The following is a 14,830-nucleotide window of genomic DNA, read 5'->3' on the forward strand; positions in this document are numbered from 1 at the left end:
TGGTCAGTGTCCCCTGAACTCACCACCTGTTTGTGGGATTGGAGTCACATGTCAGCAAGTCTGGATAGAGGTCACATGTCAGCAAGTCTGGATAGAGGTGATAGGATCCCTCCCCTAAAGGAAGCACTTGGGACCTTAGAACACCTCAGCAGCTCTCGTTGCTAATTGATATTCTGTAGATAGCCCGTGTTTTATCAGGTTTATTGAATAGAATTTCAGAGCCAATGTTGTAACTCACTTTTGCCATTCCCAAAACTATTCTAACCACTCAACTCCACGCAAGTTTCTAATGTGGGTTTGTTTTCAGATTATGTACTTAAAGGCATCCTGAGATGTCTTGGGTGGATTCTGTTCCTTGCCTAATGCCTATAGCTTCTAACTCCGCGTTATTTTATAATATATGATGCATGAGAAATGGTCACCTGATAAATTAGAGTGCTGGTAGCAGCGGCAGCACTGCACGTCAGAGTGAGAATTTGGTCTAGACAAAGGAAGCTCTACTCCTCCTGTAACTGTGGCGTGTGCCTGGCCTCGTTGCGTCTGTCTTTGTCTTGATGGGTGTGTTTCCAGTGAGCAAAGCAACCAACCCCATTCACAGGTAGAGAAACTAACATGTTCCAAAGCTGAATACAAAATTCATAATGGCTCTCTCCTTGTTTTTGTAGCCGGCAGCAGCTTGTACAGTGTGCGCTACAGCAGAAGGCAAACATGACGCCCCAGCAACAACAGCAACTTGTGGTGTTCCTGCAGCAGATCCAGGCCCTCAAATCAAGGTAGTGATATGGAATAGTTGCACTAACTGTTCTGTTTTACCTTCAAATAATTGTAGATTAAAGTTAGAAAACTCTGGATTTGCTGCACTTGACAGCAACAATGTAATATAACAGGGATTTGCACTTCATGTATAAACTGCGTGTGTAATATTCTTAACCATCGACATAAACTAAACAGTTATGACAGTTAATTTGGCACCTGAGTTTATTCAGTCTCCAGCAAGATGAGAATCATCAATGATTGTCTTGTAACATAAACTAGGAACATGGGTAATGTGGCATTGAAGGCTACAACAGCTATTCAGTTGCCATAAGGAGAATGCTTCAAACCAAGATGGAATCTGGGACTTATCTATTCTCTGGTCGCCTGCCAAGGAAGTGATATCGTGAGCCTGTCTCTTAAAGGTGTACTGCTGTTAGACAACACTATTGTGTCGCACGGTGGCACGGTGGTTAGCACTGCTGCCTCTCAGCGCCAGAGACCCGGGTTCAATTCCCGCCTCAAGCGACTGACTGTGTGGAGTTTGCACGTTCTCCCCGTGTCTGCGTGGGTTTCCTCCCGGGTGCTCCGGTTTCCTCCCACAGTCCAAAGATATGCAGGTCAGGTGAATTGGCCATACTAAATTGCCCATAGTGTTAGGTAAGGGGTAAATGTAGGGCTATGGGTGGGTTTCGCTTCGGCGGGTTGGTGTGGACTTGTTGGGCCGAAGGGCCTGTTTCCACACTGTAATGTAATCTAATCTAATCATTGTAGACTCGCAGTGCTAGTTGACTTGTGTATTCCATTCTCTTCTATCAGTAGACTGTTGTGAAGAATATAGGAGAAAGTGAGGACTGCAGATGCTGGAGATCAGAGCAGAGAGTGTGGTGCTGGAAAAGCGCAGCAGGTCAGGCAGCATCTGAGGAGCAGGAAAATCGATATTTCGGACAAAAGCCCTTAATCAGGAATGAGGCTCGTGGGCCGGGAGGCTGAGAGATAAATGGGAGGAGAGGTGGGGCTGGGGAGAAGGTAGCTGAGAATGCGACAGGTAGACGTAGATAGGGGAGAAGGTGATAGGTTGGCGAGGAGGGTGGAATGGATAGATGGGTAAGACAATGGACGGGTCAAGAGGGTGATGCCGAGTTGAAGGCTTGGGACAGGGATAAGGTGGGGGATGGGGAAATGAGGAAACTGGTGAAATCCACACTGATCCTGTGTGGTTGCAGGGTCCCAAGGTGGAAGATGAAGTATTCTTCCTCCAGATGTTGGATGGTTAGGGTTTGGCAATGGAGGAGGCCCAGGACCTGCATGTCCTTGGTGGAGTGGGAGGGGGAGTTGAATTAATTCAGCCACAGAGTGGTCGGGGTCGGTTGGTGCAGGTGTCCCAGCGATGTTCTCAAAATGATCTGCAAGTTAGCGTCCTGTCTCCCCGATGTAGAGCGACCACATCGGGTGCAATGGATACAGTAGGTGACATTGGTGAAAGTAGGTGTAAATTTCTGTCAGATGTGGAAGGGTCCTTTGGGGCCTTGGACGGTGGTGAGGGGAGAGGTGAGGGTGCGGGTTTTGCAATTCTTGCAGTGGCAGGGGAAGGTGCTGGGTGTGGGTTGTGGGCTGGTGGGAGTGTGTGGATCTGACAAGGGAGTCGTGTAGGGAATGGTCTCTGAAATGCTGATGGGGTGGGGAGTGAAATATATCCCTGGTGGTGGACTCTACTTGTAGGTGGTGGAAGTGGGAGAGGATGATGCGATGTATAGGGAGGTTTGTGGGGTAGGAAGGTGAGGACCGGGGTCCTGTCCTTGTTGCATTGGAAGGCGTGGGGGTTCAAGGGCGGAGATGCAGGAAATGGAGGAGATTTGCTGGAGGGCATCAACCATGTGGGAGGGGATATTGCAGTCTTTGAAGGACGCGGCAATCTGGTGTGACCTGTGGTGGAATTGGTCATCCTGGGCTCAGATGCGGTGGAGGAGTTGGGAATAAAGGATGGTGTTGTGAAGAATATGTTGGACTGACTTGGCTTCATGGTTCTGCTTGATTTTCCACAGAGCGCATGCAGGCATGTGTGTTCTGGGTGAGGTGAAAATAAAAGGAGGCAAATATAAAAGTTTGTGTTATACTGTGTTCTTTCAGGCTTGTTGAAATTTTTAAATAGCAAATTTTTAATTCCCTGATATTTGGAGATAAAGGGTGCATTTGATCAAAGTTCAAGATATTGAGGGGAACTGAGGGAAGACTGAGAATTAGCTTTCACCTGTTGACTGATCTGGGACTCGGTGACATATGGCTGGTTCTAATTTATAGACTTTAAGAAAGAAATTAGGAAGCAATTTGCCCACACCAAATGTATTTTCAGTCTAGAACTCTCTTCTGCAAGGTGTAGTTGATGCTTGATCAGTTAATTATGATTCTGAGATTGGGTACTGCCATGCTTGCCTTCATTGGTCAGAGCATTGAGTACAGCAGTTGGGACATCACGTAATAACTACAAGGCATGGGTAAGGTTGTGTTTGGAGTACTGCGTTCAATTCTGATCGCCCTGCTACAGGAAGGATGTAATTAAACTGGAAGGGGTGGAAGAAAGATATACAATGTTGTTACCAAGACATGGAGTGTTTGAGTTTATAAGGAGAGGCTGAGAGGTGACACTTAGAGGTTTATAAATTCATGAGGGGCATAGAGAGGGTGAATAGCTGTGGTCTTTGCCCTGCAGGTAGGAGAGTCGTAATCTAGAGGATATTGGTATAAGATGAGATGGGAAAGGTTTAAAAGGGACCTACTGCCTTTTGAGAAGGGCATTGCTTGTCAATGGCCATTCGGGTGTTTCCTTTCTTCCTGGTGGTGGAATACAAATAGGTTTACACACCTGTTGTTTTTCATTGTGTCCTACACATGCGCGCACACAGCATGAGTACTGGGGAAAAATAAGCACTACTGCAGTTAGTCGGTAGTGCGGGGTTAAGGAAGAGAGAGAAACCTAGGGAATCTCCTCAGTTTAGGGGACTTTCTCTGACAAGAAAAGAAAAAATAAAAGGGACCTGCTCCTTGCTGCTCCTCATAACCTCACTGCTGCCACTCCTGAGTCCCACATAAGTCCAATGCCAGTCTGTCTACTTGTGCTACTGGAATCTCTGCTCTTGTTGCTTCTTATCATCATGCAATTGTTCCTGAGACCCCCACTGTTCCACCATCAGTCTTCCTATTTCTGGTTTTCACTTTGCCAGCTCTTCTCATTTATCCATTTCCTGGCTCTTTATTTAATGAACATGAAGATAGTTTTGATATTAAAAAAAATGACAATGTGCAGAATGTGTGGATGAATGTATAAGTTGTTACAAACCCAGTAAATGAAAGGTGGGAATAGATTTTTTTAAATTAAGACCCAGACAGAAATATCCTTTTTAAGTCTTGCCCAAAAATGGTATTATCCCAGCCTGTTGGCATCCTTCCCTTTGTGGAAGTGGAGTCAGCAGAGTTTGGTGGAAATTGACATGAATTGTGACAAAGGAGGGTAGTTTAAATAGGCGACATTATATTGATGTGGAATAGATGATCTAAGAATTGTTAACTGCATTCTCTGACGTGAAAATAGTTCTTCGATTTGGATAATGTTTCACCAGATCGCAAGAGTGTGTGGCTGCTTTGCTTTCCCTTTGGGCTTTCGAGCAGGTTTCCTGATTGCTGGGTGGAATTATGAAACACTGGCACAGATTTGAGTGCTGACAATCGCAGTTTGACTTGTTCAGTCATCTTTAAGCAGTGACCGTGATTGTATAGTATTCTGTTCATTCTGAAGGCAAGAATGAACAATGGTTTGGACTATTTCCCCAGTGCAGCGTGTTTTATTTATCTAATCATGACCACCTGCCCACCTGAAAATTCTCCTCCATTTTGTGTCCCCCACCTCACAGGTGTGCAGAGCAAAATTTGATTCCTGCTATCAACAGATCCATGTCTGTGCCCGAAACTGGGTCTCTTTGGGACCTTCCGACCTCTGCTTCACAGCCCTCAGGTGAGGATCCGCATTCATTTCATGGGGTTTTGAACAGCATTTGCTGCTCCATAGGATATTGCTAAGCAGCCAAGGTTATGCAGTGGACTGGTTCGTTGGATGATGTGCACTAATTATGTGTAAATATTTTCAAATCAAGTTACATCACATTCATTCTGCTGTGTAAAATGAGGCCCATCTCTCCCTTCCCAAATTTTCTCCTCTGCTTCCCTGTAGGCTTGAATTCCTGCTTGGCTCCCAGTCCTTTGGGCATGCAGGCCAGAGCAGGACCAGTGATAGTGCTATTGGTGATGGGTTTTTTGTTGTTGCTACATTACTAAGTTTTCATACTCACAAGTTTTGTTTTCGTATTTTCTGTAAACGTTGCCAAAATTCATCACTGTAGGCCATTAGTGCTATGTGCTGTGATTCAGGCTTTTTGCAACCGATTTAAAGGAAGAACATGCAGGTGAATGTGTACATTAGGAGAGAAGTAGGTCATTCATCCCCTCAAGCCTGCACTGCTGTTCAGTACGACCATGTTTGCATTTCAAATTCTATGTTCCAATCTCCCCCTTTAGCTCCTTTGCCTAATCAGAACCTATCCACCTTAGCCATAATCTTCAATGCAATGTGTGAAAAAGATTCATGCTCATGATGATCCTGAAGGAGTCATTTGTTCATAGGCAAAGAACCTGCTAATTTTTGCAGTGCCTGCATCGACTTCTGTGGAGTTTGAGTGGTATACTTAAACGGATTGGAAGTTGTGCAATGTTGTATGTTGGGATGTGTTTTTTGTGAGCTGCTGCGCATGTGTGCAGCTTACAGGGAACATAGATCACTGGCCATTCAGCCCATAGAGTCCATTCCAGTTGTCTCATGACTGGCTGTTCCACACCAATGATGAAACATTGCAAACTGTTGGCCAATATACAGGTCACCCATTCAAGTCAGGTGTGCAGGCAATGGCAGAGCTGGTGGGGGAGGGAGAGAGGCATTTAGACAGTCGTCCTAAAGCCTGCTTTTGATGTAGTCCTGTTAATTAATGTTGAGTTTCAGAGACTCTGGGGTTTTGTTTTTAAAAACGTGTACACTTTCTGTTCCAGGTTGTGATACAGGAAGCTTGTGGGATTCAGCATCTCAGGGTCCACTGCTGGAACAAATTCAAAAACTAGAGCGAGAGAAAGCTACAAAAGTAAGACCTTGATGTTGTTTTTTTTGGTTCCATAGAAAAGATACATCCTCCTTTAATGCAAGGGGATATTTCAGCATGCTCATGGAGTCCACTTGCAACATTGTCATGTAGGCTTTCAAACTAGGATCCCCAGAGGTCCGAGCTTGAGCTGAATCTCCAGCACTGCAACCATTTTGTGATTTGTTTTTAACCCACAGATCTTCAAGGTTATTAAATTCTGTTTTGTTTGAGTATAACTTGTATCATGGTTCTCTTTGTATGATGACTTTCTGAAAGACTCAGTTGTGCCAAGTCCCACGTCCGTCTTATTGTAATCTGTCCAACAATCTCTTACAACTTTCAGATTAGATTCCCGACAGTGTGGAAACGGGCCCTTCGGCCCAACCAGTCCACACCAACCCTCCGAAGAGTAACCCACCCAGACTATTTCCCTCTGACTAATGCACCTAACAGTATAGGCAATTTAGCATGGCCAATTCAGTTGACCTGCACACCTTTGGGAGAAAACCGGAGCACCTGGGGGAAACCCACACAGACATGGGGGGAATGTGCAAACTCCACACTGACAGTCGCCCGAGGCTGGAATCTAACCTGGGACCCTGGTGCTGTGAGGGAGCAGTGCTAACCACTGAGCCACCATGCTGCCCTTAAATGAGTTTCCTTTAACTTGAAGCCTTCCAAATCTTGACAACTAAAAGAATCTGATTCTCATGTCTCCTCTTCACCTTTTACCCGATGTTTTAGTTCTATAACTATAACCTCTGGCCATTACCTACTAGTCAGAGGGATCAGGTTTTCTCTTTCTACACTTGTGTCCAGACCTCACCATCTTAGAACCTTCCAAAAGGCCATCTTTTTCCTGTTCCAAGGAAAAAAGTTTGGACTGTTTCAACCTCTCCTCATATCCGACTTCTTATCTCTAGTAACATTTGTCAACTTGCTAATAAAATTTGCGTTTCTGATATGGTAAACGTTTTAGCAAACAATATGTTGCCTTTACATCTCAGTCACTCATATGGGATTTTGTGCAAGATCTCAGTGCAAGTGTCTGTGGGAGGTTGCCAAGAGTGTTAGTCTTAGATTACCTACAGTATGGAAAGAGGCCCTTCGGCTCAACAAGTCCATACCGACCCTCCGAAGAGCAACCCACCCAGACTCCTTTCCCCTACATTTACCCCTAACTAATGTACCTAGTACTACAGGTAATTTAGCATGGCCAGTTCACCTAACCTGCACATCTTTGGACTGTGGGAGGAAACCGGAGCACCCGGGGGAAACCCACACAGACACGGGGAGAGTGTGCAAACTCCACACAGGCAGTTGCCCGAGGTGGGAATTGAACCTGGGTCACTGGCGCTGTGAGGCAGCAGTGCTAACCACTGAGCCACCATGCTGCCCACAGTCTGTATTAATCTGTTGAGAGTTTGCATAAGCTTGTCAGTATCTGCAGATGGAAATAAGTTCAGACGTTGTGGAGCAAGGTATATGTGTATCTGAAATCTGTGAGGTGCTAAGTGCAGGAAGTGAGCAGTTCATCTGAGCATGTTGAACCTATGTGTTAGTGTTACACTGATTTGCTTCTGTAACTGTTTGGCCAGGACACAGGTTATTGAGAAGTATTCTATAAAAGCCACCCTTGTGCCTAATGTAACCATCGTGATGCACGTTATCTTTGCAAACTAGTGGAACAGCCAATATTTCCCTTCATTGAGAGAGAGGCTCCTTCCTTTTCCTACACCCATCCTGTGTGCCAGTTCATGCACTGGTATAAATCTGGGGCATCTGCACCTTGTGTGATTTGTGCCCATTCTTCACATGTCCCAAACTGTTTGATTTGACAGTGTATATATCATGGGAAGCATCACAGATGAATCGGGTCACAATTGCATATTTTTTTCTCCCAGTCTTTTGCTGGCTGGTGATCAGGTACCAGAGCTTGGCTTTTCACAATTACTGGGTATGTTGAGCATTTTGCACCCAGTGAAGTGCTCCTGAAGTCTAACTGCTGTTGTAATGTAAAAAATGCCAGTTTGCAAGCTGAAGACTCTCTCAAACCGCAATGTCATCAGGGTCAGACCTGTTCTTATATTGTCACTTGAGGGTTAAGTATTGGCTGAGGACACTGTGGGCAGTTTTTCTGTTCCTCTTCAGAGTGGAATATTTTGCATCCCACACAAGCAGGCAGATGGGAGCTAGGGTTAACATTTCATCTGAAAGATGTCACCTCCAACAGGGCAGCACTCCCTCAAAATCGCACAAGAGCAAGATGTGAACTCAGAACCTTCTGATTCTGAGGCAGAAGTCCTATCACTGAGCCACATCTGATGCACAACCAAATGTCACTGCAGCCAACTGTGTGGTATTCCTGTGACTACTCCTGAGATTGTGTGAAGATTTATACATATTCCCTTCTGGTCTGTTGCTGTTAAGTTGATTGAGGTCGATAAAATCATGAGGCATGTATACGATAGGCAGCCAATAGCTTTTCTTTAGGGAGGAGGAGTCTAAAACCAGGTGGTATAGGTTTAAGGTGAGAGGGGAGGGATACAAAAGAGTCTAGACGGGCAACTTTTTCACACTGGGTGGTGAGTATGTTGAATGGACTGTCAGAGATAGTGGTGAAAGCAAGTGCAATTTTGAGATTTAAGAAACATTTGGTCAGGTACACAGATGGGAGAGATATGAATGGGTATGGGCCAAACACGAGCACATGGGACTAGTTTAAATAGTGAAAACTGGACAGCGTGGGCAAGTTTGAGCTGAAGGGTCTGTTGCCATACAGTAGACTTCTGACTGTATGTGGAGTTAGTTGCGATGTTTAAAAACTTTCTAATGGAGGTGACCTTGGAATTAACTGCAGCTTGTAGCAATTGTTTTCCAAAAAAAAGAATACTAGTAAAATGAAGTGTGTGCTTTATTCCATTTCAGAGTAATAAGATCAGTGTTGAAATGTGTGTTGTGTGCACACGCAGACAGATTTATTATTTTTGAGGTCAGGGCAGGGTACTAACTAAAGGAATTATCCAGTTTTGAAGAAGTAGCTCAGAGGGACACTGACCCACTAAAACAAGTGCAGCCATGCTTGTTTTGAATTGCTTGACAAGAACGCTTTTATTCTTCAGCTCCCATCCCCTACTCCCCCTGTGCAATGTTCAATAACCTGTAACAGGTCGGGAGGCTGCTGCTACTTTACCACTTTGGAGCAGTTTCACTTGGCATGTGGGTCAAAGTTGTACAAATCTGGCATCAAAGTCCAACCTGTCAGGTTGGAACAGAACACAATAAGATCATGGAGCTCAACACCCCATCCCCTGTCCCCTGCTCACGTGGGCAGAGAGAAACTTCCAAATGTACGTTCGGGTGGAGCAGGTGGGTGAAGTGTACAATGCGGATCCATATTTTGTCATCCTACCAGGTCAAAGGTGCTTTCAGGCTCTGGGAATTGTATTGGTGAAGGAAACTGCTTCCTAAATTGTCTTGGGTAACTTGAGTGTTGCTTGTTTAGCTAAAGCAGGAGCGAAGAGACGTTGAACTCAGGAATAAAAGGGAAGAGGATGACAGAAAACGACAGGATGAAATCCGGTGGCAAGAGGAAGAACGCAAACGTCGGGATGAGGATGAGTTAACTAGGAGGAAGCAGGTAATTGTCCACGGTATGGTTCTTATTATTGTAACCCACTCCTGAGTCCCATGGGTTTTATGATTTCTTCTGTAGGTTTCTGATCTTGATGAAGTAGTGATTTGTTCTAACTTTTTCAGCCAGAAACTGGTTAATGAGTGGGCATCAAGACAGGCTGTAATGTGGAGAAGTGTTGGATTGTTCACTTTGGTCATAAGAATGGAAAGCCAGCAGAGGTTTTAACAAACATAAAACTTATTTATGTTCAGAGAGACTCGGGTGTGCTAATCTAGGAACCAATGAACACTAACTTCAGAAATAGCAAGCAATTAAGAAGGAAAGTGGCACGTTGACCTTTTTAGCAAGAGAGTTGGAGTGCCGGAATAACTAAGTCAATAGACAATAGGTGCGGGAGTAGGCCATTCAGCCCTTCGAGCCTGCACCGCCATTCAATATAATCATGGCTGATCATTTCTAATCAGTATCCTGTTCCTGGCTTATCTCCATAACCCTTGATTCCACTATCTTTGAGAGCTCTATCCAACTCTTTCTTAAATGAATCCAGAGAGTGGGCCTCCACTACCCTCTGGGGCAGAGCATTCCACACAGCCACCACTCTCTGGGTGAAGAAGTTTCTCCTCATCTCTGTCCTAAATGGTCTACCCCGTATTTTTAAGCTGTGTCCTCTGGTTTGGCACTCATCCATCAGTGGAAATATGTTTCCTACTGCCAGTGTGTCCAATCCTTTCATAATCTTATACGTCTCAATCAGATCCCCTCTCAGTCTTCGAAACTCAAGGGTATACATTCTGCAGTTGCACAGGGTTTTGTTGAAACCACGCTTGGAATATTCAGTACCATTTTGGTCTCCATATTTAAGGAAGGAACAGTAAAGTGGAGATTCACTGGATTGGCTCCAGGATGCCCTTCAATACTGAGAACTGGGCCATAACTGTTTGGAATTATGAAAAATAGGATGTGATCACTTTTGAAATGTCCAACCCTTTCAGAACCTTGTATAGGATAGACAGTGAGAGGTCGTTTCTACTTGCTGGACAATCTAGAACACACACATTGGTCTCTGGAGCCCTAAATGATTGACCCCTTTTCCAACGAGAAGTGTCTTGTCTCAGTGTTTGGAATTCCCTAGCCCCAAAGTTGAATGCTCCATCATGGAGTGTAATTTAGCCTGCGATAGACGGTTTTGAATTGTGGGAAACTGGAGGTGAAGCTAAAGATGAGTAACAATTACATTGAACGGCAAAGCAAGCTCAAGAACCTTTCTGGTCTATTTCTGTTCCTATTTCTTGTGTTTGCATTGATCTAGGTATTTGCAATGATTCCAGACTCCATATTTGTGCAGTGAATATGGGGATGTCTAGCCTAGAATGTCTTAAGTTTTTATGCGCAGGGAGTTGTTCTGAGTTGTATTGTCACCATATGGTGAGAAAGTGGATGACTTTTGTCTCCTGGTTGTTAGTCATTGATGCTGCTGGGCGAGTGCATGTTTCCAATGAGCCAGGGCAAGATTGGAGTGAAGCTGCAGCTCATCTATGGTCAGAACACTCATTTGTGGGCAATAGCCACGGAGTGTGAAATAGCCAGAGACTTGGCTGCCAGTCTGGGAACTGTATTCTGCATGAATTGGCAGGGGTAAATCTGGGCTCAAGGAGAGAGAAGTGAGGTGGGTTATAAAGGAAACTTAAAAGGAAAACTATTCATTCGCAAGCCAAGCAGTCCTCTTGCTGTTGGTGCTGCAGGTGTGGCATTTGAGGAGAGACTTTGCGTGAGTAATATTCCAAATCAGGCTGTGTGACTTAGAAGCAATGTTTAGGTGGTGTTATTGAAAAATCAACACACTTGCCCTTCTCAGGGTGCCGAGGCAGTGCTTCTTTCTTGTGGCTAATGTTGAACAGACCAGATTCTCTCAAAAAAGACTCCTTTTGGATGTCTCCATTTGCAATCTCCCAACTGTTTGGCAGCAAGCCAGCAGGGTAGGAGATTTCATCAGCTCTGTTGTATTCGTCTGTCATCACTTGCACTCCCCTTTGTGTCCAGTGTGTTTCTGTCCTCCTGTGAGGAGGGAAGTTGGGGCTCATCTGTGTCCAGGTTCTGCTGCTCAACGTGCTAGATCACAATGGAACCGCCCTAGATTGTTGCTGTTTGTCTGTATTTTGGCACGTGCATTTGAGGGATCTGAGGAGGCAGGCTTCTCTATTCACAGCCTACAGTCGGCTGAGCTGATTGCATCACAGAGTAACTGACCTGTTTCCTTCCAGGAAGAGGTAGTTCGATTTCAGAGAGAGCAGCAGGAAGAGGCTGCCCGGCGCCAAAGAGAGGAGGAGGATCGCCGACAAGAGGAGGCCCTGAGGCGACGCGATGAGGAGGAAAGGCGGCAGATGGAGGACATCCTCCGGAAGCAGGTGATTTGCTGTGCCTTTCATGTTGGGGGACAGTGGGATGTATGTCTCATGTGACCTTCCTCCACACTGCAACAAGTAGATGAATCACTGGCCCCTCAAATCTCCTCACTCAGTTCAGCAAATGCGATGCAAACATTGAGAAATTAAGAGGGCACATTATGGAGCCCTGTAACTGAATGGCTACAAAATCTCTGCACACCCACATTGCACATAGAATTCTCAAAGATTTTCACAGGGCAAAGTCTAGTTTGGACTGTAATGGATTTTGCCTTTAGTTTTTTAATGAAAAGTATGCATTTTGCCTTCTTCAAATGACTGGAACCTACAGCAGAGGAGGCTGCCATTTAATCTGTGTGCTAGTGCTGGCTTTCTGAAAGAACAATTCCACCTTGTTCCTTGCCTCAGTATTTTGTCTGTAACTGCGCAGGTTCTTCATCCCCAAGTAGCTGAGCAAATCCTTTTTAAAATTATTCATGGTTTCAATCTGCTCCACCTTATTCAGGTCAAGATTGGATCCTGTGAACGGAGTTTGAGAGGAAAGCACGTCTCCTTTTACCTCTTCACAACTGATTTTAAATCTTCAATCACTGGTTCTAGAATCCTAGTTATTCATGGCACTGAAGGAGGCTATTTGGCCCATCAGGTCCATGCTGGTTCCCTCTAAGGCAGTCCAGTCATAAAGTCATAGAGATGTACAGCACAGAAACGAACCCTTCGGTCCAACTCGTCCATGCCAACCAGATATTCCAGTGTAATTTAGTCCCACTTGCCAGCTCCTAGCCCATACCCCTTCAAACCCTTTCTATTCATATACCCATGCAGAGGCCTTTTTAAATGTTGCAAGTGCACCAGCCTCCTCCACTTCCTCTGGCAGCTCATTCCATACACGTACCACCCTCTGTGGAAAAAGTTGCCTCATAGGTCTCTTTTATATCTTTCCCCCTCACCCTAAACCTATGCCCTCTAGTTCTGGACTGCCAAGCCCCAAATAGACTTTGTCTATTTATCCTATCCATGCCCCTCATAATTTTGTAAACCTCTGTAAGGTCACCCCTCAGCCTCCGACGCTCCAGGGGAAACAGCCCCAGCCTGTTCAGCCTCTCCCTGTTGCTCAGATCCTCCAACCCTGGCAACATCCTTGTAAATCTTTTCTGAACCCTTTCAAGTTTCACAACATCTTTCCGATAGGAAGGAGACCAGAATTGCACGCAATATTCCAACAGTGGCCTAACCAATGTCCTGTACAGCCGCAACATGACCTCCCAACTGCTGTACTCAATGCTCTGACCAATAAAGGAAAGCATACCAAACGCTGCCTTCTCTATCCTATCTACCTTTGACTCCACTTTCAAGAAGCTATGAACCTGCACTCCAAGGTCTCTTTGTTCAGCAACACTCCCGAGGACCTTACCATTAAGTGTATAAATCCTGCTAAGATTTGCTTTCCCAAAATGCAGCACCTCGCATTTATCTGAATTAAACTCCATCTGCCACTTCTCAGCCCATTGGCCCATCGGCCCATCTGGTCCAGATCCAGTTGTAATCTGAGGTAACCCTCTTCGCTGTCCACTACACCTCTAATTTTGGTGTCATCTGCAAAGTTACTAACTGTACCACTTATGCTCGCATACAAATCACTTATGTAAATGACCAAAAGTAGAAGGCCCAGCACCGATCCTTGTGGCACTCCACTGGTCACAGGCCTCCACCACCACCCTCTGTCTTCTACCCTTGAGCCAGTTCTGTATCCAAATGGCTAGTTCTCCCTGTATTCCGTGAGATCTAACCTTGTTAATCAGTCTCCCATGGGAACCTTGTCGAACGCCTTACTGAAGTCCACATAGATCACATGGACTCTGCCCTCATCAGTCGTCTTTATTACATCTTCAAAAAACTCAAATCAAGTTTGAGAGACATGATTTCCCACGCACAAAGCCATGTTGACTATCCCGAATCAGACCTTGCCTTTCCAAGTACATGTACATCCTGTCCCTCAGGAATCCCTCCAACACCTTGCCCACCACCGAGGTCAGGCTCACCAGTCTATAGTTCCCTGGCTTATCTTTACCGCCCTTAAACAGTGGCATCACTTTTGCCAACCTCCAGTCTTCCGGCACCTCACCTGTGACTATCGATGATACAAATATCTCAGCAAGAGGTCCAGCAATCACTTCTCTCACTTCCTACAGAGTTCTCGGGTACACCTGATTAGGTCCTGAGGATTTATCCACCTTTTAACCGTTTCAAGACATCCAGCACTTCCTCCTCTGTAATCTGGACATTTTGCAAGATGTCATCATCTATTTCCCTACAGTCTATATCTTCCATATCCTTTTCCACAGTAAATACTGATGCAAAATATTCATTTAGTATCTCCTCCAATTTCTGTGGCTCCACACAAAGGCCGCCTTGCTGATCTTTGAGGGGCCCTATTCTCTCCCTCGTTACCCTTTTGTCCCTAATATATTTGTAAAAACCCTCTTGGATTCTCCTTAATTCTATTTGCCAAAGGTATCTCATGTCCCCTTTTTGCCCTCCTGATTTCCCTCTTAAGTATACTCCTGCTTTCTTTATACTTAAGGATTCTTTATACTCGATCTATCCTGTCTATACCTGACATATGCTTTCTTCATTTTCTTAACCAAACCCTCAATTTCTTTCGTCATCCAGCATTCCCTATACCTACCAGCCTTCCCTTTCACCCTGGAATATACTTTCTCTGGATTCTTGTTATCTCATTTCTGAAGGCTTCCCATTTTCCAGCCGTCCCTTTACCTGCGAACATCTGCCTCCAATCAGCTTTCGAAAGTTCTTGCCTAATACCGTCAAAATTGGCCTTTCTCCAATTTAGA

At 45.1% G+C, this 14,830-nt stretch overlaps 1 protein-coding gene across 6 annotated transcripts in view; it reads left to right on the forward strand.

The window, feature by feature from the left end:
• LOC122544337 (GRB10-interacting GYF protein 2-like) overlaps positions 1 to 14,830 on the forward strand; it is a 102,191-nt gene that overhangs the window by 65,947 nt on the left and 21,414 nt on the right. For all 6 annotated transcript variants that reach the window (XM_043683521.1, XM_043683526.1, XM_043683527.1 and 3 more), the window contains 5 exons: positions 666 to 773; positions 4,662 to 4,762; positions 5,848 to 5,936; positions 9,442 to 9,576; positions 11,835 to 11,978. In XM_043683521.1, coding sequence (XP_043539456.1) covers positions 666 to 773; positions 4,662 to 4,762; positions 5,848 to 5,936; positions 9,442 to 9,576; positions 11,835 to 11,978 — 577 coding nt within the window. The remainder of the gene's footprint in view (positions 1 to 665; positions 774 to 4,661; positions 4,763 to 5,847; positions 5,937 to 9,441; positions 9,577 to 11,834; positions 11,979 to 14,830) is intronic.

The sequence above is a fragment of the Chiloscyllium plagiosum genome, chromosome 48 (genome assembly GCF_004010195.1).
Source record: "Chiloscyllium plagiosum isolate BGI_BamShark_2017 chromosome 48, ASM401019v2, whole genome shotgun sequence".
In the NCBI taxonomy this organism is placed as follows: Eukaryota; Metazoa; Chordata; class Chondrichthyes; order Orectolobiformes; family Hemiscylliidae; genus Chiloscyllium; species Chiloscyllium plagiosum.